General features: G+C 44.9%; 1 protein-coding gene across 5 annotated transcripts in view; it reads right to left on the reverse strand.

Moving 5' to 3' along the window:
• ZC3H18 (zinc finger CCCH-type containing 18) overlaps positions 1-24,216 on the reverse strand; it is a 64,773-nt gene extending 40,557 nt beyond the window's left edge. For 2 of the 5 annotated variants that reach the window (XM_037040192.1, XM_037040190.1), the window contains exons 1-4: positions 24,059-24,216; positions 17,120-17,718; positions 6,032-6,116; positions 5,179-5,250 (exon numbers count right to left, since the gene is read on the reverse strand). In XM_037040192.1, the coding sequence (XP_036896087.1) occupies positions 5,179-5,250; positions 6,032-6,116; positions 17,120-17,704 (742 nt within the window). In that variant the 5' untranslated portion in view covers positions 17,705-17,718; positions 24,059-24,216. Of the gene's footprint in view, positions 1-5,178; positions 5,251-6,031; positions 6,117-17,119; positions 17,719-23,890; positions 23,990-24,058 lie in introns of those variants that run through there. The other 3 variants (XM_037040194.1, XM_037040193.1, XM_037040191.1) reach the window with 2 other exon arrangements.
• Positions 24,217-24,265: the final 49 nt, after the last annotated feature.

Consider the following 24,265-nt stretch of genomic DNA (forward strand, 5'->3'; position numbering starts at 1 on the left):
AGTCTTAGGAACCCCGAAGGGCTTTTCTTTGAATGGATTAAACTGATGCTTACTATACAGACTAAATTGGTATTCACTGTATAATTTCAAACTGAGAAAATTTTAAGACCTAATATATAACACATATAATTTAACAATATCAACATAAATGTTTTATGAAGACTAGCTATATTTAGAAAATACTCAGTGATCTAACATTATTTTCCTTTTTGCAAATCCTTTAATGCTGACACAGAATAGAAAATAGCTAGGTTCTCATGTCTGCTTCTGCATTCAATGTGCAGTGCTGGGTTGTTTTTATTGAATATCCAGCTGCAGACGGATATATAGCTGGACAAGGAAGGGGCATTTTAACAGCCTTTTCAGGTACTCTTGAACGTTCTTTGATGCCAAAGTTGACAAGTGAGGGCTTCTTCAGTTAGCCACAGTGCAGGGTCAGTAACCCTATCATGATACTGAACTGTTTCTGACTCTGCTCCACAAAAGGGCACTAGTTTATCTTGAACTGTGAATGATTTTGTAACATCACCTAGTGGTCATTTGGAAAAGTTCATTGAACTCTGAAAAGCCACTGAGACCACAGTGGGGATACCAGCTCTCCAAAATTCTAATTTTCACTTGAGAGCTCTAATTCTATCATTAGCAAAAGTATTGTCAGCTGTTCTTCTTGAAGCAGCAGGCTCACTTGGTGAGTCTTTGAGAAGACTTGGTTCTGTGATACACCCTGGCGTATCACAGTCCTTTCTGCAAGTAAACATGCACTCGTGGGAAGCTCACAGTGCAAATCTCCAATGTCCCCTCCCTGGATATAACCTTTGTTGTCCCTCAGAGCCCAGCAGAGGGGCTCCACATGCACTTCCAATTCATCGTGCTGAATACAGAAAAGACATACACTGAGGGCTCATAGTGGGATGATAAAAACGATCTAAACCCAGATCGTGGTGATGGCTGCACAACTTGGTAAATTTAATTTAAAAATCACTGAAAACAGGCAAATTTTATGGCAGGTAAATTACACCTCAACAAAGTTTTCATTTAGAAACCAGTACATGTGTAAAACAATTAGAATTTTTACTGCTCTGTCACAGACTTAATGTAAAATTGGAATTATTTACCTGGGAGTGCATAGTGGTCAATATCTGATTATTAGTACAGACTTAAGATTATAATGAAAATAGTTTTGACCTCAGGGGTCCCCTGACAAAGTCCCTAGGATCCCTAGGAGTCCAAAGACCGAACTTTGAGAGCTGCTGCTTTAAACATAAGGGAGAGAGGGGGGGAGGGGAGAAAAAAACAACCAAAAAAAAACATAAGGGAGAACATGGATTCAAAAGCGGGCAACAGAAATTTCTCCAAAGACATTCAAATGGCCAAAAGTACATAAAAAGCTGCTTAATATCACTGAAGTGTCATTTCCCTAAACCTTAGGGAAATGCAAATTGAAACCATAATGAGGGGAGGAGATACCACCCTCATTAGGATAATTAGCATAAAAAATCAGAAAATAACAAATGTTGGTGAGGATGTGAGAAACCAACTCTTGTGCACTGCTGGGAATGTAAAACAGTACAGCTACTGTGGGAAACAGTATGGCAGGGCCTCAAAAAATTAAACACAAAACTCCCAAAAGATCCAGCCATCTGTGTACATACTCACAAGATGTGAGAGCGGGTCTTGAAAGAGGTATCCGTGCACCTGTGTCCACAGCAGGACTACGCCGAAGAGTCCGCAGGTGGAAGTGACTCAGACGTCCACCACCTGACGACCAGATAAACCAAATGCAGTCTGCACTCACAAGGGAGTGTCACTCAGCCTGCAAAGGGAGTCCTGACACATGCTACAACATGGATAGACCTTGAGGACGTTGTTCTAAGTAAAATAAGCCAGTCGGAAAAGGACAAATACCGTATGATTCCACTTACATTAGGCACCTAGAATGGTCAAATTCATAGAGACAAAAAGTAGAGTGGTGATCACCAGGGGCTGAGGAGCATGAAGAATAAGGAGTTAGTGTTTAATGGGGACAGAGTTTTAGTTTTACAAGATGAAAAGTCCTGGAGATAGGTGGCGCTGACAGCCACAATATGAACATACTCAATGCCACTGAATTTTACACTTAAAAATGGTCAATATGGTAAAATTTATGAGTGTTTTACCATAATTAAAAAAAAGAGAACAGAAAGCAGCTGAAACAAGGAAGCCTGGCTCACAGAACAGGCTGGGCCCTACTGACAGCTGGGGAATCAGAAATGCAGAGGAGGACAGTCTGAAGAAAATACTATTTGTGCTTTTGTGACTAGAACTTTGTGTACTGATGATTCACACAAATACGAAGTCTGTCCATAAAAAGTCCAGCCATTGTTACTGTAACAAGAATGGTTTACATGACATCGATGTAACACAGCAGGCAAGGAGAGTGGACTGGAGTGCACATGCATGAACAGTGATGACTTCACTGTACTAGTCAGTGGGGGTGGTAGATGCTGTTGAGTGAGTATGTGTGCTGTGTGGCCACTGCATTCAAAATGACTGAGTAGAGCAATGAATCTCCATCAAATTTAGCATTAAGCTTGAACGTTCCTCCACGGAAACTTCGTATGGCCACAGCTATGGGCAACTGGTGACTGGCAGCTTCTTCACCACAATGCACCCACTCAAGCATCACATGTTGTGCAGGGTTTTTTATGAAACATCAAATCACCCAGGTGATTCAGACACCCTACAACTTCTGGCTTTCCCCAAAACTAAATCACCCTTGAAAGAAAAGAAATTTCAGGCCATTGATGATTATTCAAGAAAACATGACGGGGTAGCTGATGGCAACTGGGAGAACTGTGTGAGGTCCCAAGGTGTCTACTTTGAAGGGGACTGAAGTGTCATTTGTCCTGTGTACAATGTTTCTTGCACCTCCTTAAATAAACATCTCTTTTTCACGGTACATAGCTGGGCTTTCTGGACAGACCTCATACAGAGGTGAAAATACACCGTAAGTAGTATTGGTGCTGTAAAATGTTTCAATTTGTATTCCTAAGTACATTTTGTTTTCAATGGTCACAAATAGTCATGTGTCCATTTGGCTTATTAAATAAACATCACAATATCACAACTTGATCACAACTTGTAACAGAAGTATTGCTAACAAAATTTTTAAAAGATTTTTTCAAATTGAGCTATAATTCATATACCACAAAATATCACTAGTTAAAGTATATAATTCAGTGGGTTTCAGTGCACGCAAAGTTGTGCAGTCACCACCAATTCTGAACATTTCATCACCACAGAAGGAAACCCGGTACCCGTGAGGTATCACCCCTTATTGTTTCACCCCCCTGGCCTATGCAATGACTAATCTTTCTTTCTTTCTCCATGGATCTGCCTGTTCTGAACAGTCACATAAATAAATGAAAATGTGCAGCATGAGGCCTTCTGTGTTTGGCTTCTTTTTTTCCTTGGCTAAATGTTCTCAAGGTTCATCCATGTTGCAGTATCAATACTTCATTCCCTTCTATGGCTCAGTAGTATTCCTTTGCATGGTTCAAACAAATTTTATTTCTCTAGCCTCAGCTGATGGGCATATGGGTTGTTTCCATTTTTTGGTTACTGTAATGCTGTTATGTTCATGTACAAGTTTTTGTGTGGAGGCTTTCATTTCTCCTACATGGGTACCCAGAAATGGGACTGCTGAGGTGTATGGTAGCTCCATCCCTCACTTTCTGAGGGATGGACAGACCATTTTGTGTTCCCACCAGCAGTGTATGAGGGTTGCATTTCTCTGCACCCTCACCAAACACAACAAACTTAGAGTTACTTCTCCTACTCTTGGAGGCAACCTAAATGTATCCATCTCAATGGATTATGGGTCTTCAAAAACATTTACATCTAAAAATTTTCTCGTAACTAAAAAAAAGCTGGAGTTATGTTCTAGAACACTGAAAAAAAATCAACCATTTCCTTTTGTACTATATCACAATTCTCTGTAGAATAAACAAAGAGTATAGGAGGAAAGGTAAATATGTATATTTAAAAATATTCCTGAAATACGTTACTGACCATGCCCAATGAAGCTGTGAAAAGGCCACTTGCCACTACCTTCAGATTTTTCTACTGCAAAAAGCCGTACCCACTGGTCTCACTCCCTGAATCCAAACTGAGCACTTAGTTTGACCCTGGAGGCGCCTCACTCCCATTGTGACATGGCCCCGTGATGTCCATGGAGAGGGTGTCCTGTCCTCGTCCATCGGGATCCTCCTGATGCTGATCTGCAGTTCCAGCAACAACTTCACTTCATTTCTATTGTATGCATGCTTCTCTTGCTAAATTCTGGAAACTATTCCAGTGGTGTGACCCCAGCACCTGGACTAGAGCCTCAGTGTCATGAATGGTGGACACTGCTGACACCTGCTGTGTGGTCAGTTCTAACCAGCCAGCAGGCTTCTCACCCCCAAGTTTGAGAACAGTGCTAATTGCAAATGACTGCAAATACACTGGAGTCATGTATACATATTTGTCTCCACTGCTTTCATCTAAAAATTTCCAAGATATGTTGACATTGGATCCCAAATCATTATGGAAAGGAGGTCTTCTGCTTAAGTTTACATTTTCTGAAATACTGACACTTCCAGTATTTTCTAAAATGTACTGCAAGCTTGTCTGCATTCCTAGGGTGGCTCTGCTGCTCATGATGTAATGTCTACTCTACACCTGACTGTGCTGGCTGCCCTCCCTTGGGCACAGCAGAGCCCACCACACACAGGCAAGCCAAACTGTTTTTGGTGTGGCAGAAACAAACACACAAATAGCACAGGCCAAGCGCACACACCTTCAGGAGCAAGCTGAGCTGGGTCCCGAGTGTGCTGGTCCCTCAGCTCCCATGTACCCACGTCATGAGGCCAACCCTCGGTCTAAAGATGGGGTCACTCAAGGGCCACTGGAGGTGCAGAGCTGCCTTTCCATGAGATGGGACTCCGTGCCCCTGCAGCCCCGCCCTCCCTGTGTGATCAGTCACAGCTCCCTCCAGTCTCATCAAGCGCCTCTAAGTATTAGGGCTCACAGCCGCTCTCTGCCCCTCCAAGCCTCCCCTTCCTCTGGCTTCACTATGGGTCCAGGAGAAAGAAGTCTGGCCTCTGGAGCAGGGGGACTTTGAGGGACTAAAGAGAGTGAATATTGTATATTTTGTACCTTTAACCTGGTCTCTGAATGGTATGGAATTTGATATTGGTGGAGGAAGAGTGGATAATGGTGTCACAACATCTGGAAAAGAAGTACAGGAAGCTCTTGTGAACTTTAGACGGTACATGCAGGCTGGGTCACTGAGCAAAGTCATCAGGGCAGAGTAAAATTAAGAGAAAAACATCTTCCTACCTATCCAAGGAAAATGATGGATTATAAGACATATACCCAAACTACTGCTGCATATGAAAGAAACCTTAAATTGGAAATGTTCATTTCCATTTCCAAATCTCTCAAGACTTTAGCTCAGACTTTTCAAGAACATTTTACCATATTGCCACCTGTTACTGCTTCTTGACTCACACCGTTTCCTTTTCAGGAGAGAGGGAGCCTTGTTGCTTTCAAAGGCCTTCCCTTTGCTACTTGGAAATCCATTTCAAATGAAGGATATACTTCTGATACATCTTGCAGAAAAGTGGTAATTTTCCTTACAGAGGTGGGAGAATGTCGAAACTGGTGCCTGGGGCATTTGGCCTTATTAAAAGAACCACTTAGAAAAACGACTGATACAGTCTACATTAAAGTCAAGGGTCTGTTATAAACAACTGGGCCTAGAACCACAAGTGTGAAAATGACCAGGCTGGCTTCCCTCAGAGTTAGTCGTGTGATTAAAAGACCAATAACAGAATCTATTGTTTCATGCTGAAACTGCTACCACAAACTATCATACTCTGTACTCTGGCCCAAGAATAGCCTCACATAGGCTCTAGGGCACTTGACAAGACTGAACCACACCACAGTCCCAGGAAAAGCCAAGGCCACACAAATGGGCTATGCGAAGGCCCCTCACTCAGACAATTACCTTTCATGAAGAATCGGCAGGTGGGACGAGGCCTCACCTTCCTGTCACTGGGGTCCTTTACTTCACCCTCTTCGAGATCATCATCCTGAAAAAGAGGACAATGTGAATGAAGAGGGAATCATCTTAACAAGAGGGAAGAGGCAGGAGGGGCATCTACCAGCAGGGATGGCTTTCACCAAACCAGAAAGGATATGGTCATAAGATCCATGTCTGGGCCACTCACCAATCCATGTCATTTTCCAAACCTCAGGCTCCTCATCCCCACAATGGGTAGGTAATTTCAAAGCATACCTATAACATGACTGAGGAATTTCACGAAAGAACAGAGTGAAAACATTGTAGAGCACGTGCAATGCAAGAGAAAAACCTGGGTTTCATTATACTATTTCTCTTAATTAGCAATTCTGGGCAGGAAATAGTTCCATTTAAGGTGTTTAACATTTTGTACATTTAGAACAAAATATTTTATGTTCTTACAATTCAGCATTAACTTCCTCTAATTTTAAAGTCTGGGGGCGGGACCCTGGCCTCTGTGGCTCAGTTGCACATTTTCCTGTAAACCATAGGTTGCAGGTTTGATTCCCAGTCAGGGCACATGCCTAGGCTGTGGGTCCATCTTTAGTCGCAGCACATACAAGAAGCAACCAGTCGATGTTTCTCTCTTTCTACCTCTTTCCTTCTATGATCAATAAAGGAAAAAATTTTCTGGGGGTAGAGAGGAGGAAAGTTAGGTGCCACAAGTTGTGATGCCACCTGGCCTGTACGTGGACCCACCTCTTATCTTCAGATCTGGGCCCTTTATTCATTCTTATTCCAGAGATTCAATATCTTGGCTATCTAAACTTGAAACAACATGGGAGCTTTAAGAAGACCAAAGCTGCCCTAGCTGGTGTAGCTCAGTGGATTGAGCACAGGCCTGTGAACCAAAAGATCATGGATCGATTCCCAGTAAGGGCACATGCCTGGGTTGCAGGCCAGTTCCCAGCAGGGGCCAGTTGCCAGCAGGGCATGCATGAGAAGCAACCATACATTGATATTTCTCTCCCTCTCTCCTTCCTTTCTTTTCTAAAAATAAATAAAATTTTAAAAAAAGACCAAAACCCAGGGATTATTAAATGTTTTATAGATTATGCCATTACAGTTGTCCCATTTCCCCCCATTCATTCCCCTCCACTCTGCACACCCACTTCCCCCCTTTAGTTCATGTCCATGTGTCACAAGTTTAGATTTTTTAAAAAAGTTTTATTGATTATACCATTACAGTTGTTCTATTCCTCCCCTTTCCCCCACTATTCTTGCCCTCCCCCCTATCTATTTTCTACCTACTGTCTATGCTATTTTCTGTACCTTCTCCCCCCTTCTCCTCCTCTCACTCCCCTGTTGCTAACCCTCCATGTGTTCTTCATTTCTATGGTTCTGCTCCTCATCTAGCTGTCCTCTTGGTTTGCTTTTGTTTTAGGTGTGGTTGGTAATAACTGTGAGTTTGCTGTGCTTTCACTGTTCATATTTTTCATCTTCTTTTTTTCTTATATAAGTCCCTTTAGCATTTCATATAATAAGGGCTTGGTGATGATGAACTCCTTGAACTTGACCTTATCTGAAAAGCACTTTATCTGTCCTTCCATTCTAAATGAAAGCTTTGCTGAACAGAGCAATCTTGGATGTAGGTCTTTGGATTTCATGACTTGGAATACTTCTTTCCAGCCCCTTCTTGCCTGTAAGGTCTCTTTTGAGAAATCCGCTGACAGTCTAATAAGAACTCCTTTGTAGGTGAATGTCCCCTTCTCTCTTGCTGCTTCTAGGATTCTCTCCTTCATTTGAATCTTGGCTAATGTAATTATGATGTGCCCTGGTGTGTTCCTTCTTGGGTCCAACTTCTTTGGGACTCTCGGAGCTTCCTGGATTTCCTGGAAGTCTATTTCCTTTGACAGACTGGGGAAGTTCTCCTTTATTATTTGTTCAAATAAGTTTTCCACTTGTTGCTCTTCCCCTTCCCCTTCTGGTACCCCTATAATTCAGATGTTGGAACGTTTCAAGATGTCCTGGAGGTTCCTAAGCCTTTCCTCATTTTTTTTTGAATTCTTGTTTCTTCACTGTTTTGTTTGGTCGTTTTTTCGTCCTTCTGGTCCACTCGATTGATTTTAGTCCAGTTTCCTTCCCATCACTATTGCTTCCCTGCGCATTTTTCTTCATTTCACTTAATGAAGCCTTCATTTGCTCATCTAAGTTGTGAGTAATATCAACCAGTTCTGTGAGCATCCTGATCACCAGTATTTTGAACTGTGCATCTGATAGGTTGTCTATCTTGGTCGCTTAGAAGTATTGGCTCTGGGGCTTTGAGCTGTTCTTCTTGAGTCATAATATTTTCATCTGTTTGGGCCTGTTACGTATGCGGTGTGGAGCCTTAGGTGTTCAGCAGGGTGGGGCAATCCAGTAGCTGGGTTGTGATGCTGTATGTGGGGGCGGGGTCAGAGAGGGGCAATGGCATTTTTTCCTGCTCTCTCTGATTTCGGTCCCCTCTGCTGCTTCCCCCAAGCAAACTGCCCGCCCCCCGTGTCGGCTCCCCAGATGTGTGGGCTTGTGCACCCTCCAGGACCCTGTGGGTCTCTCCAACGAACTCTCCGCGAGCCTGGGAGCATCTCCCGGCACCCCCAAAAGCTATTCCAATTGGTGCTTTTAGGCTTTAATTCCCAGCGCTGGGGCCCTGGGTTGTGCCGTCTACCTCACTGCTCTTTCCTTTATCTGCATGCGAATGTGTGACCGCGGTCAGCCAGCCGCCTTGCGCCCTCACTGGGTCTGCCCACTGCCACCCCGCGCCTGGGATCTGCCAACTGCCACCTGCACACCTGGGTTGGTCTGGTTGCTCTTTCCTGCCCGACCCCTCTCCGCCAGCTGCTGACTCTGCCCCTCTTAGAGGTCTGGATGAATGGTTTGTTGTTGTTGGCCTTTGGTACAATTTAGTTTTTCTCTGCTTTGATTGTGTTCTGTTTTTTAAATATTTGTTGTTCATAAACTTGGTTGTGCAAGGAGGCACAGTGTTTCTATCTATGCCTCCATCTTGGCCAGAAGTCCAAAGCCCAGGGATTCTAAAGATCAGCCACAACCTGGACCAGTCTGGTGCCCTCCCCAGCCTCAGTCACCACTGACCTGCAGACTCTCATTTGCTCCCCTTGGTCACCACTCACGGGCAGATTTCCTCTTACCTGTGCCTTAAATGAGACCTCCCCTCCCACAGAATCACCCCCAGCCCAAGAAGGCATCTCTGCTGACATCTGTTGGTCTGTCCAGGATGAAACTCCTCATCACCCTGTGTCCCAGAGTACTCTAGTGCAGTTAATCCAAAAGGTCCTGCAGGGCAGAGGCCTGAAGTCACTGGACCTCTTTCTTTCCACCTCCTATAGCCCCACCATTTTCCAGACTATGGCCCAGTCCAACCAGGCCAGGGGAAGCACTCCCAGCAGGTGGGAAGCACACCTAACTCGTGTCCCCCAACCTCTCTGGAACTCGCCCACATACTCCCCACAACATGGTGACCTTTTCAAACCCCAGCCAGACCCCATCCTTCCCTCCCTTCTTCTGTCGTCACTAAACTTATCTGATTTTCAGACTGCAGCTTGAGTCCCCTCCTCAGAGCCCCCCATCTCCTTTCACAATGTGTCTCCACAGCCCTTTCTCCTGTAGCACTGATCATGGCCGCTACAGCCTGCCCCACGGAACTGGAGGCTCCACCTGGCAAGACTGGGTCTGTGTGCTCATCACGTGCTGCCAGTCCAAGCACAGTGCTGAGCTTGCACTAAATGGAAAGTATATGTTGAATGCTGAAACGCTGAAGTCAAACCCTGGACTTAAGATAGCTTACTTTTGAAGCTACAATAATAGTTATGCAATTTCTGCCTTGAAAATCTGAGATATTAAAAAGCATCTTGTAATAAAAAGAACAGATACCTGAGAATTATATCCATTGAGAGCCAACACAATAATTTTTTGAGAGATTAAATAACTTACTCAAGTTCATTTTTCAAGGATCCCTAGAATTCACTGAAAGTTTGTATGCTCTGAACAGTATTTTCCCATCTTCCCTTACCCCCAATGATTTCTTTAAATCTTAGAGAAAATGTGCTAATTTTATGCTAAGTGACAGAACACCTCTCACCCCTGATCTATCTACTACTTTTCTCATAGTAATGATCACTACACTAAACCCTTAATGTGGTCCTTTATATGTGCTCTAATCTAAGTTTAGAGCAGATTCTCTTTTTGTTCTCATTAAAAAAAAAAAACCTCTTTTGAAAGGTTAGAACCCAGATCTTACTGCTTCAGTTAGAAATTAATGCACAGGAGTGAAATAAGAGTACAGAATAACAGTTTCTCAGAAGTAGGGATTCATAGCAATGCACTAGATCAGATTTAAAGAGGTGTGTGTTTCTGCAAGGTGTTACTTTCAGCATTCACAAGAGCAAAAAGATGAACCACCTACCCATCATAAGATTGGTAAGCGGTCACATGAATCATACGAAGGAGTATATGCAGCTTCTAAAAACGATCAGTAAACAGACCTAGAAATGCATGGTAAAGCACATAATATATGTCAAACCAATGAGCACAAAACAGCATCTAGATGACAGTAACCACTGTCATCTAGTCCCCACACCTGCCAGGACAGAGACAGAGGGCTGTACACACTACTGGTGTGCTGGATTTATAGCCTCCCCTTTAATTAAAAAACAAAACAAAACAAAACCCACAAGCAAAAACAATCAATAAATCACTCAGCAGTATAATACCCTAATTTTTCAACCAACCATTCATTTAACCCATGAGTTTTCAAGTGATGGATGATTAAAACAAGTTCTTAAATCTGTATTACAGTTTCATGTAAATACAACCCACGAAAGGGATCGCTACAGCCAAACTCACAACACTTAGTTTTTGAGGGCTGTTCTACCAGTGTGTTTTGTATGGGAATTCTTTCAGACCTCCTGCTCATGTGACCCACAGCAGAGGCGGTAGACAGCAGAGGACAAGGAGAGGCCCTAGTGGTCAGGCCAGAAGCAAACTGGTGGGTCTGTGAGTACGATGGCACCTGTGAAGCTCTCAGCAACTATCACCCCGAATGGCTAAAAATAGTGCAGATAATCTAACTCAGAGGAGTGTGTAAGGCCCTCTACAGTTCACAAATCGAAGGAACAGTATGGCTCACTGCCATACCTCCATCAGCACTTCCTCAGGGTCAATCTGCACAGAGCACAACCAATTTCAATGCTTTATAAAATATATATGACTGGACAAAAGGCCTGAATTCAAATCTGGATGGTGTGACTATGGACACAGCCCTCCACACTGAACTTCGGTTTCCTCTAGCAGAACAGGGCTACATTCAGAGTGCACATGTAGTGCCTCACATAAAACATGCCCTGTGGCTTAGTTGGTTGGGCACTGTCCTCTAAACCAAAAGGTTACCAGTTCGATTCCCAGTCAGGGCACATGCCCGGGTTGTGGGTTTGGTCCTGGGTTGGGTGTGTGTAAAAAACAACAAAACCCCAAAAATCATGAGCAGAGGGCACTTAATGAGTTATCACTAATGGAGAAATACCTCAGAGGCAACGTGCTGGGACACAATTATCTCTGAGCACTGGTAGCATAAGTGATTTTTACTTTCTTTTTCAAGCATGTTTTTATTTTTCTTATAAAATGCACATACATTAATCATACAAGAAGTTGTTTCCAACTCCACAGCTCCCACAGCAATGGCAGATAAGGAGACGGTCACTATGTGGTGCTGCCGTGCATGGAAGCAGATGCGGCATATGAGCACACGCACCATAGGAGAGGCCTGAGGTGCCAACCTGACACTGCCACTTGGGTCAACCACAACCTCCCTAAACCCTGGATCCTGCATCTGAGAAATGGGTTAATGGTATAGGTCTATAATCCCTTACTCCAAACCCTAGCAGCCAGATATTCTGGGAATTCAGAAATGTTTTGGTTTTAGACAGGTGATATGGTGGGGTCTGAAGCAGCACCCTGTAATGGTCACAGTAATGTTTCTATGGGGAGACGTGTCATATACAGGACCACAAACAGCCTGGTGTCAGCTATGAAAAAACCTTTCCCACTCTCACAGGTTCTAGTCTTTCTGGGCCCTCCTGACCAAGAGTAAGGACTGTGGTCTATGCTTACTCATGTGGCTGTGTTGACCAGTCATTCAGGCGGCAGATAAGGCATGGGCTCTTCTCAAATGTGGCACCAGCTTCCTATGCTTCGGTGAGGGGACTAATGCCATCCCTCACTTAAGTGACTTGGAGGAGAGTGAACACAGGGAATGTACCACCTGAAAGGAGTGGGCCTTGCAGACAATAAACCCTCAGCCATAAGGGTTTGCTGAAGAGAACCTTTTGGTAAAGGTAGTATATATCTACACATAAAAGGAACATCTATATTTGAATAGAATATAAAATACCACCTGCAAAGAAAATGCTTCAAAGTATTTCTGTATGTAGATGGGCTGAGAGCTACCACTTCTGAACAAGAAATCACATGGACTGTCCACTTAGGATGTGTCCTGCTGTATGAAAGGCCACTCTACTAGTGTGAGAACCACGGATGAGAATGGAATAAAACACATGTCTCAAAAGGATGATGTACTACAGGTGGTCAAAGTTCTGTTAATTGAATGATAATAAGATATAAAAACAGAACCAAGTAGCCCTGGCTGGTGTGGCTTAGTGGATTGAGCACCGGACTGGGAACCAAAAGGTCGCTGCCAGTTTGATTCCCAGTCAGGGCACACGCCTGGGTTGCAGGCCAGGTCCCCAGCGTGGGGTGTGCAAGAGGCAACTGATCTATAAAGAGGAATCAAAGATCCATGAAGGCTGTTCCATCTGCTCATACCTGCTCATCAAACACAAATATTTCTGGTAATACTAACTAGAGGCTCAGGAGAAAGAAAGGAAGACCCTCACACAGTTGGAGTTGATTACGGCAGCTCAGTTCACTCTTCTGAGAGATGCATAGGTAGAACCAAAACCACGAATGCATCTGCTTTTCTTAAATGTGGCTTCCTAAATAAGTAATAGACTAATGATTAAATAAAACTCATACTAGGCTCAGTTGTTAGGGACCCTCTGACCCCACTCCACATAACCAGGGTGCTAGAGACTGGTCCCGACCCTGTGTGCAAAGCCACCCCTACCACAGCACTTCCAGAAAGGCACTTACATCCGACAGCTGCCAGGCAGCACACTAAACCCTACAAAGGTGATTCAAGACCTTAGTCACAAATTGTGTGGTTCAGATAAAAGAATGTCAACAGTTTATTGTACAAATTGACATCGCTATCAAGAACACTTCCGAGAGAGAGGAAAAATCTGGGAGGGTGGGAGGGTGTGGATGACTCCCCCTCAAATCAGTTCACCTGTCCCAGTGACCCAAAATAGAAAGGGAGGAGCAAGATGATGCACCTGACAGAAAGGAAGAGCTCCTCAGGAACAGAGGGACATGTCACATGGCAATCTAGATTCTTCGACCCAACTGTTCCCAGCCATGCAGGGCCAGACACTGAGGGAAGGCTGGAGTAGCCCACGTGTCCAGGAGGGGCCCTCTGAACCATAAGTTCGCAGCCAGGCTGGCAGGACACTTGCTGGACATGGAACCACTCAGGGGCCTCAATGAGTATACATTTCCCCCCCATAAAAATATCTAGGTGGTTCACCCTGATACCAGAGCTGCACTTGAAAACCATGGGGAAAAAGCTCTCTGTAACATATAATTTCCATTAGAAACAGAAGCTACTTTGCAGGGATTTAAGCTAAAGGGGACCAGACCAAAGGCCCACTGGAAACAGGCTGTTTGTAGACCCAAGTACCCACCTCTGGTTCCTGCTTTACCAGAGAAATGCAGCTGGGGACATAGGGTACACACTAGCAAAGACCTGACCGTAAATGAAGAGTTAGAGCTGGTACAGAGAGAGCAGGAAAAATGAACCAAGGGCAGTCATTCATGTACATGCTCGTACACGTCTCACACTGGGTTCTTCCAACAGTGGTTAGGGCTGGTGCTGGTCACCCACAACCACTGCCTAAATGGTCTTCTCTATGGGAATGGCTGCCCTAGTATAGACCTTCCACCCACTGACACCCCACATCTCAATGGCATTCAAATTAAATGTGCCCCAAAGCAACGGGCTTCTCTATCTGCTCAGAAGGCAGGTACTGGCTACCTACCATGTGCCAAGTATGGTGATACTGAGGGAGGCAGCCTAGTAGGTCCCAGAGGTAGGGAACTTGTGTTCCTGGAGGTGAGAAGAGGGTGGTGGGAAGGGATGGGAACAAACACACTGATAATCCAGTTAATTTAACTGTGGAAGTACAACAAAGGTCCCAAATACAACAGAGAGGCAGGGGCAGGAGGGAGAACCCAGGTAAAGGGGACATTCAGGCCAACACTTAAAAGCTGGGGTGTCAAACTCATTTTCACCAGGGGCCACGTCAACCTTGTAGCTGCCTTCAAAGGGCCAAATGTAATTTCAACTCCTTAACAATTAAGGAGTAGTTTATACAGTTCTAAAATTATTTTGGCCCTTTGAAGGCAACCTCGAAGTTGATGTGATCCCTAATGAAAATGAGTTTGACACCCCTGACTTAAAGGACGGAGAGGAAACCGGAAAGAAGGCAGGCAAACAGAGGAGCTCCTCAGGGAAGGTGTCACGTGAGCGCCCAAGCCACCATTGACAGTGCCTCCCCACCGTGGTGAGGTCTGCCTGTCCCTCAGGTGGGGGCAGGCTCCACTCCACCCTGACACAATGAAGGGCCCTCCAATGTTGGGTCCAAGAAAACAGACTTGCAGGAGTGGCTTCAGCAGGAGGCACGGGCTGTAGTGCAGGAAGGAAAACAACCCCTGCAACTAAAACAAACTGTACCCTCGAGGTCTCCTCAGCAGTGGGCTGTTTCCAACTGTGGGGCCCCTCACGAGAGGGTGCCAAGCAGGCAAAAACAAGCCACAACCACCAACCAACCAACCAACCAACCAACCGTAGGATCTGAGTGGGTAAGAAAATTGAACTGGATTATTCACATGCTGTTCCTACTGAAAACAAGCAAATCTCCAGAGGATGGGTGTTCTTTAGGGACAGCTCAATTCAACTCAATGTCCCATACCACTACATCTAAGTGCAGTGGAAAAGCCCACTGGTGAAATGATCCCAAGGTACTCCAGGACTGGCAGGGATACACTTGATCCCATATGACCACGGAAAGGCAGAAGAGTACATGAATTTTCTCTTAAGACTTATTCACCAGTTGAATCACAAAGGGTTTGTGCCCCGATCGGTGTGGCTCAGTGGGCTGGACTTCATCATTCCACAAACCGAAAGGTTGCCAATTTGATTCCTGGTCAGGGCACAAGGGTTGCGGGCTAGGCTGCCGGTTGGGGATATGCAAGAGGCAACAGATCAATATATCTCTCACACATCGATGTTTCTCTCCCTCTTTCTCCCTCCCTTCCCCATTTTCTAAAAGCAAACAAAACCTTCAAAAATAAGGGTTTGCAACTGGTCCTCTCTTAATAAGGAATGAACTGTCCAGAACACTTGGACCACAATTAGGGAACCCCCCATCCGAAAATTCCCTGCTGGTTAAAAACCAAATTCACAGACAATCTCAACCAATGACTGTTTTCTGTTCAAAATTTCACCTGAATTGATGAACCCCAGTGTCATGGCACCGTTTTCCCCTTTGCCAACCCCGTGGTAGAGCTGAACTTCCCCAAAGCGAGAGGGAAGCACAGCCAGCAACACTGAAGGGAACCTGCATGACAAGGTCCCAACAACACCCTTTCAAATAAGATAGTATCAAGCAAGGCTTGTTAACTCAAGAGATCATCTGCACCTAGTTACGAGAAGATATGGAAAAATCTAAAATTCTAACCACATATCTCCTAAAGGTGTTTTTATGAACCAAAGTTAGACAAGCAATGGCTAAACCCCTACAAATCCACCGGGCCCAGCAAGGCCACCACATGTTAGAATGGACTGAGAACATATGCACCAACACACTATTACGAAAGTGTGGTACTTGTAGTAGACCTGTGGTTAAGTGTTTAACCAGCAACCTCCCCCCGACAACCCAAAACATTTCTGAGAGACTCTGTACACCTTCACTGTGGTAACTTTCAGGTAACTTTCAGCAGCATCTCCTTTCCCAGTGGACTTTACAAAAACCCAGATAGTTTAATCTGCTCTCTCAACTCCTTTGAGTAAAAGCATTACTCAGTAGGACATCAGCCTCTTTGCCCCCAAAACCCAAATTACTAAAGATCATAATTAAAGTTCTTTCCAAAAGAACCCAAGCTACCCATATCTAAGATGATATTACCAGCCTTACACTTCCCTCAACCTGAAAGCCAGATTATTTAAATACACGATGAGAATGTGTGATGGTCTGCTTGAAAGCTGGGGTATTCTGATGCACAACTCCATTTTATCAAGTCCTAAGGGTCTTATTTGGCCCAGCTGGGACCCTCACCAGAGGACAGGCTGTGGGACGGAAATAAAAATGCCTAAAAGAATAAAAACTGGAAGGAAGCCTCTTAAGTCTTTTCAGTCTCAAGAACCTGACAAGGAGTGAAGTCCAGGATGGTTCTGGGTGAATGCCAACTCAAATAGGATTTAAGATAGCAAAGGTAATGGGAGAAAATCACCTCTTCACTTGTTAAAAAATAATCTGAAACTTAAAAAAAAAGGGGGGGGGGGAATTGGGGGCCAGACATTCCAAAACTGATAGCATTAACAGCATCAGACAAATTAATCAATAGCATGAGACACATGAGTGAGGGTCCAAGGGAATTCTGCCAGCTACCAACTGGCAGACAGAAGTTTTCTGAATCTAGACTACCTCACTTTGATTTTTAGCACTTCCTAATTACCATGGCGACTGCTCCCAGAACAATCCTCTCATTTCCCTACATTTCGCCATCCCACCTCCTTGTTCTAGGATGAGGCTAAATTAATCCTCGGTATAGCCTGCCTCCTGAGAGCAGGCTGGGGTGTGGCTGGGCCCCATCTACATACGCTTGCAGCTCAGGCATACTCACGTCGATCTCCCCGTCATCAATCTCTCCGTCATCATCCTCTTTTTTCTTCTCCTTGGTAGCCTCCAGGGGCTCCTTTTCTTCCACACTGTGGACAGCTGCCTTTCCCTCCTCCCTAGGAGCTCCTTCTCCCTTCTCCTCATCGTCCTCGGCCCCAGCCTTCTCGGCTTCGTCATCCTGCCCAGGGGGGGCTGGCTCTTCGGGTACCTCCTCATCATAGTCTAACTCATGCTCGTCCAATTCCCTGGTGACTGAGGAGGCCTCATCTCTCAGGTCACTTGTGCGATCTTCCTCCCGACCATCCCCTTCCTCTGCACGTGGGGGGCTCGCTGGGCCCCTGTTCAGCTCCTGACGCTCGGAGTCCGGGTCCTGATCCTCCTCCTCAGAGTGACTCTCCTCCTCCTCCTGGCTCAGTCCCAGGGCAGCGTTTTCCTCATCCTCCAAATCAGAAGCCCTCCCCGCAGCTCTGTCCACATCCTGATCAGACCCACTCTCTCTCAGAATGTCATCGTCGGAGAGCCCCTGCTGCTCCTCCTCTTCATCCTCTGGAGAGCGAGGGTCCCGTTCAGGGCTCTCGGCCACATCCATCGGTACCTACAGTTCTGCAAAAGAGAGAACGTAGATTCACAACATTCATCAAAAATGGAAAGTGCACCTTCCCTTGGTTTTCCTGTCCTCACACTCACTCCTGACCCGTGGAGGGGACCAGGATCTACATTTTGCTTGGTCCTGCACAGCTCCTCCAAACCCCAGTCCCCCTCCACAGACCACCACTGCTAGCTGTTCCACCATGGAGGATGGCAGGCCATCCCTGCACACATCACCTCCACAAGGATGGACTGTGCTTGCCGTGTGTTAAGTACTTCACACCTGCAGCAACCTGGCAGGAAGACAGCTGGTGCACCTCTTCTTTTCACCAGTGATACCCAAACAGTCAAAACAAAGTAGGTGGGATTGGACTGCTGATAAAATTCAAGAAACAAGGCAGCAACATTTGAAGGCTGAAAAAAATGTGTGTAACCATTTTTGCTGGAGTCATCCTGAAGGGCCTGGAACAGAAACCTGGCCTATTCTGAGGAGTCCCCACATTGTCGGCTGTCTCCTGTTCCTGAGCACACTTCTCCAAGTACGGCCCTGACTGCCTCATCAGATGCCCCTGGCATGATCTTGGGCCTCACCACAGGCTTGTATGTTGGAGCTGCCAACGGATGTCCAGAAGGCAGCATTCATGTACCCGGTGACTCTCACAGCAAACTGAAGATTCACTGCTCTAATACAGGTATGTTGTAGGAAAGAATTCTGGCAGAAAATTCAATATATTTAAGTATGGTTGACTGTTGAATAACACACCTTTGAATTGCATGGGTCCACTTATATATGGGTTTTTTCAACTGGCCCAGGGAGCTCAAACCCACATTGTTCTAGGGTCAACTCTAGCCCCTAACGCATGAAGGGAATCCTAGTACTGGAAGGGCTGACTGTCGTAATCCTTGGCTTTTAAATTGCTCAGGAGGCCAGCACCCCTACCCTCAGAGTTATTCAAGGATAAACTGTAGTTTCTTATGTAAAAAGACCAATATGTCAAGTTTAGATTTCATTTGTTTTTACTCATCTAAACTTAATTATACAGTAAATATTTTTGGGTTTCCCAAACTCAGCGTGCAAAGACAGTACATTGTTCCATTTGTTTTAAGCAGACTGCATAAGATGGGTTAAGGGCACGAGTGCATGAAACCAACACCAAACAGTCTATAAGGGACACATTCACCAATGAAAGGTGCAGCGCGTCACCACCACTGGGTTAGTGTGAAATTGTAACTTCGAAGGGTTCAATGGTCACTTGATTCTCCCAAATTTTTTGTTCAAAATAAAGTATGTCTCAGTCATGCTATTTGGCAACTCAGCAAGATATAGAAACATACACACATATACCTACAAACCTTACATACATGTAATTGTTTTAGGTATTTACAGAACTAAAGATTAAAATATGTATTTTCAAAATGTATGGTTTCAAAAGGAGAAACTGCGTTTAAAGATGCACATACCAAGAGTTGGTTCTGAACCTACAATAAAAAACACTGTTTTGGCTGTTAATGGAAATTATTATAATCGAACACACAATAGGACAAATCACTTAAAATTCATCACTTTAACCAATCAATTCACTCAAAGTCATTTAATTTGACTTTGAAAATGATTTAATTTTTAGTCTTTTAACTACATTACCAGAGGTAGAACTATTGGAAAGTATTAAAAAGTTAGTCCTAATATGGTATACTCTGCTGCAAACGAAAATTCGAGGCTCCTCCCATGACTCTGTCTGTGGCTTCCCTGCACAGGCAGAGCCTAACACTGCACACAGCACACAGCACACAGCACACTTCTATGGCCCAGGGCAGTGCGCAGAGATGAGAAAGCTACCAAGGACAGGGCTGGTTTCTAAGGCCCCTTACACTCCTAACTATTCCAGACAAGAGTATGGGGGCAGTTACAGCAATCAGCCAAGGGCCACTGGCAAACTCCCCCACCCTTACTTAATGATAGTGGAAACCCTTTGTGTATGGTACCCTTCACCTATCTCTGTATACTTTTTATTACATTGTATGTAAGAAATCTTCTCCATAGAATGGCAGGGACTTTCATCTCCCCAGCTGCTTAAGCTAGCACCTGGTACCTTGTAGGCAGGAAGTCACATGGAACTGATTAGTGAGCCTTATACATCACTACTTGAAACCAAACAAATTCTGATTTTCACATTTTATACTCTAATGGTGACCTTGACACAAAGCTACCTCTTAATCACTCAACCACATTTGAATGTTCTCTCAAACTAGTTTAAAAACCACACAACTAATACCCTGCAGAACCCTCTATCCCTAAGATTGTGATTGGCCTTGCAACATACTATCCTATTCACAAACTCTTACAACCTGTACCAAAACAGTCCTTTTCCAGGGCCCAGGTGCAAACTGGTTTCTGCTTTGGTCAGATCCAACCAAACTGCCTTTTATATTTAGGTAAACTTTGAATTAAATCTTAAAATAAGAAATGGAAAAGAGTGTCAAACTTCAAATGCAAGCAGTGGGATGTTTATCTCTTGGTATGCTGCACCTTTATGGTTTTGTGGGCTAGTGCAAACAATATGGGTCTGAGGTCTAACCTGAACTCCCAGCTCTACTGCTTCCTGGCCTGAAAATCTTAGGGAAATTAAGTAAACTTGTCAGACCTCAGTTTCCTCATCTGAAATATGGGGACAACAGTATCTACTGTACAAGGTTGTTGCAACAATTAGATGAGTCTGATATTGTGCCTGACATGTTTTAATTTTCTTTTTTAAAAATAATTTTTATGAGTTTATTTGAGTCAAACTGATAAATTATGCCCAGGAGCAAGATCTCAAATGCTCCCTGGCACACATAATGTGAAGGTGAGTAAAGGTAATCCTCAACTTCCAAAAACAACACTCCTTCCACCTGTAAGGTTCAGTTCAATTCTTTTGGTACATTCAGGAGTAGTTCATTCACTGTTTTCATTCAGCAAGTACCTGATAATCTCCTTAATGCAAGACTGTATTATTAAAACGACTTCTGCAAAAATTCAACAGCTATCACTATTCACTGTGAGACCATCACTCTGAGTCAGACAATTTCCTCATATCGACCTCCAAATAAGTGATGGTCCCTTCACTGATAAGGGCACCAGTGGCCATGTGAACTTGGAGCTGCACTTCAAGTTCTCAGTCCCAGAGCCCTGGACTATGCAGGGAATGAGCCTCTGCTCCCTGTCGAGGAACTAACCCCTACCCTTTGCCATTGTTCCTGTACAAAAATGGAACCCGAGTTCCAAACTAATTTTGTAATTCCTTTTTGGAACACAGCCCATACATAACTTGGGGACTTCTATTGTACCAGCAGATTTTGCCTGTTTTTCTTTTCTCTCTTCTAAAGTTTTCTGTTAATCCAGCTATCCTCCTATCTTAGCCCTTGTAGAACCAAAAACATACCTTTTTTGTATAAATGGAAAAGTTAACATATTTATACAGACTACTGGTTAAAATAGTGATGACCATACGGAGATTCAACTTGTGACACCATTTATTTTATGATTTTAGACTTTTCTGAAGTTTCAACCTTACTTAAAATTTAATAGGAATGCCCTCCACAGTTTGAATTATGGAAATTACTTCAACATTCTAAAGATGCAAAGGTAACTTCCTGACTCTCAAAGGTGATTCTCGGCACTGACCAGAGGTGGGGAAGCCAAAGGTCCTAAGTGCACCCGCTACTATCAGGGGCGGCTCAGAGCTCTCTGTCAGCGTTGCTTAGCCTTTGGAAGTAAGGACTGCTTTGAAGGTAAGATGAAGGGCTGGCTTCCCTCTCTAGAAACATCTCAACACACACAATTTACCTTCTACTTTAGGGAGTTGAAAACCTCCTGAGGTCCATCCATGGTCCCAGATTAAGAACTCTTGCCGTAAGTATACTGTACATTATTTTATTATGCACCCATACTTACCACACTGTACTGAGACTGTTTGCAGTTTGTGGGGAGGCCCTCATGCCCCCCTGCAAAGTGACTGAGAGGACTCAGACTCACCTCTATATGGTCCCTTAGGCTCAGCAAACAAACATCTGGCACTTAGTAGCAGAGCTCCCATGTAATTCACTGTCTAAACTAGGACATGTTTGACACTGAGACCGGAAGGAAGCACTGTTAACAACTACAAGCATGAATAAGGGCTGTCCAAGGCACAGGGGGATATCCAGTCACTCTAGGAGGCCCTGTGAGATCACCTGGGAACTCACAATCTGAGGCTGCTTCTGCCTTGTAGATGGAAATATGCAAAAGGACCCCCTGTTAAAATCATGTGGCCTGTTAAGTGTAGCCAATGAATTGGAGGGTCCTCTAGTTACGTCTGCACCAACTGCCAGGTGCACAGATTTTACTCAGTTTATTCTCACACAATCACCCTGTAATTGAGGGCTCTTGGGAAAGTTTAGAACTAATTCTTTTTTTATCCATAAAATGGTGAACTTGCCCAGAGAACAGAATGATAAATATTCCTCACTGTGCTTCCACTACCTAGTGCATCTGGCAGATGGTAACTTATGTTTGTCCAATGAAAGAATGATAACGTCTCCTTACCTGATAAACAACCTGTTGCATACCAAAAGTAATCTGAAATAAGTGCCTAACTTTTAGAGGACTGTACCAGAACTCAAGCATAGTGGCTACTGTCTCATGTTCTGGCAATCACTCTGGAAGGCTGCGCACTGATTGCAACAGCACTGCTAAAGCACAAAACATTTTGGAAATGTCTCTTTTGAGTGACCTTTAGAACCTGCAGAACACTCTCTTGGTGCTTTCAGTGGAAACAAATCTTCCTCCTTTCAAGGTGAGCTGCTTTGAGAAATGGCAGGAAGACATTCTGAGCCTGGTCTGGTAAGTGAAGTGAGGTGAGTTACAAAGCCAGGAAAGACAATTTGGGGTCTAACATAGGGTGTAACTATTCAGTAAGATAGATTTTCTCAGATGTCTTATGTATTTAACTATCAAAATAGGAGTTCTCAAGTTTTGAATCATAACCTCTCATGTTAACAACTTTAAATAGAGCAGTCCCTATCTGAATGCCTAAGTTTTGGTACATTTGGTTAAAATTCTCATTCATAACTTCATATACTTACAAAATCCAAAGGAAGGATGGCATGGTTGGTGAAAGACAATACCCCCAACTAAGACTGACCACCAAAACAACCTCAGAGGAAGCACTCACCTTGAAATGGTCTGTAGCTGTTGGAAAAGTTTTTTAAATAAAGTTTTAAACATGAGCAAGGCCACAGCTTACCTGTTTGCTCTCTGGAATGATTTCCTACCTGAGCATTTCCCACCCAAAACTGGAGAAGAGTTCCAACCTTTGGGACACATTTGATTGGTTTCCAGAGCTGGCTGGGCTCCACACATCTCAGACTGTAAAATTATCAGGCAAAGACTCCCTTCCTAGGACTTGAAAATGGGAATCAACCTTTGTCCACACTGATAATTCTAACTTCTGCTCTGGGCAAGGACCACTCCACAAGATATACAATGAAGGTGAATCTCCAGGGAAAAACGATGGTATGGGTATGGCCCTTGGTATGCCCCTAAACAGTACTTCACATGTCAAGTGAAGTACTGTTGTCAAATATCCTCTTCCACTCTCCCCAAATGGATCTGAAGACTGACCAACTCTTGCAACTGAGTTTGCTGGTATTTAAAATGATCAATGACTTTACCCCGCAAACTCGGCTGTCATAAGTATTTTGAAAAACTTATGTTTTAGCAGGAGCAATACTGGAAGTAGCTTCTTCCAGCTTCAGTGACTTTATACTAAGGACAGGCATTCTCTGGGCTCCTAACCAAAGGGGCAAGAAAGTTACATATTTCTAAGAGTGGGCTTGGGGTGCGTCTTGGGGCACAGCCAATACGTACAACCTGTGCACAGTGGGAAACTGAGAGAGCAAGTTCCAGGAGGTTCCAGAGAGCTCAAAGTTCCCGAAGAGCCCATCTGCAGTCCGAGCTAGATGCCTCCGCAAAGCGAACCTGCGTGCCTTCCCCCAAACACTTAAGTGGGCTGCAAACATGTGCCACGCGAATGTCCCGGAAGAGAAATGACAGCTTTAGGTGAATCAACTCCACTGCGGGGCGCAGAGGTAGCCGCGGGGAGCTCGGTCTTAAGAGGTTCCAGGGTCCTCCAGGCCGGCTCGCCGCGGACGGAATGCGGGATGGTGCTACCTTAGCATCCTTTACTCCGGGTCCAAGAGCCAAGCTTCGGTCTGGGGGGGGTGAGCAGCCCGGAGGCGGGGGTAGCGGGCTCCCGGGCCTGGGCTCGGCACCGCCACCACGCTCCGCGCCTAGCCGCTTAGGCCTCCTCCCCGCCGGCCAAGCCACCTCGCCGCCTACCTCAGCGCGAGGACGGGGAGGGGGCCACGGTTCCGCTGGGGTCGGGGCGGCGCGGGGAAGACGTCCCTCGGCCCTTCCGCTCCTTACAGGATCCGGCTAGAGGCGCGACGCGGGCGGAACAAACGGGCTCCACTACCCGCGGGGGCCGGCCATTGTGTTGCGTCATCAGGCCGCGACGGTCGTCCGGCCGGACGGCGGGTTTCCCTC

The sequence above is a fragment of the Sturnira hondurensis genome, unplaced genomic scaffold (assembly GCF_014824575.4).
Source record: "Sturnira hondurensis isolate 20B ecotype Veracruz unplaced genomic scaffold, ASM1482457v3 Scaffold0002597, whole genome shotgun sequence".
Taxonomy (NCBI): Eukaryota; Metazoa; Chordata; class Mammalia; order Chiroptera; family Phyllostomidae; genus Sturnira; species Sturnira hondurensis.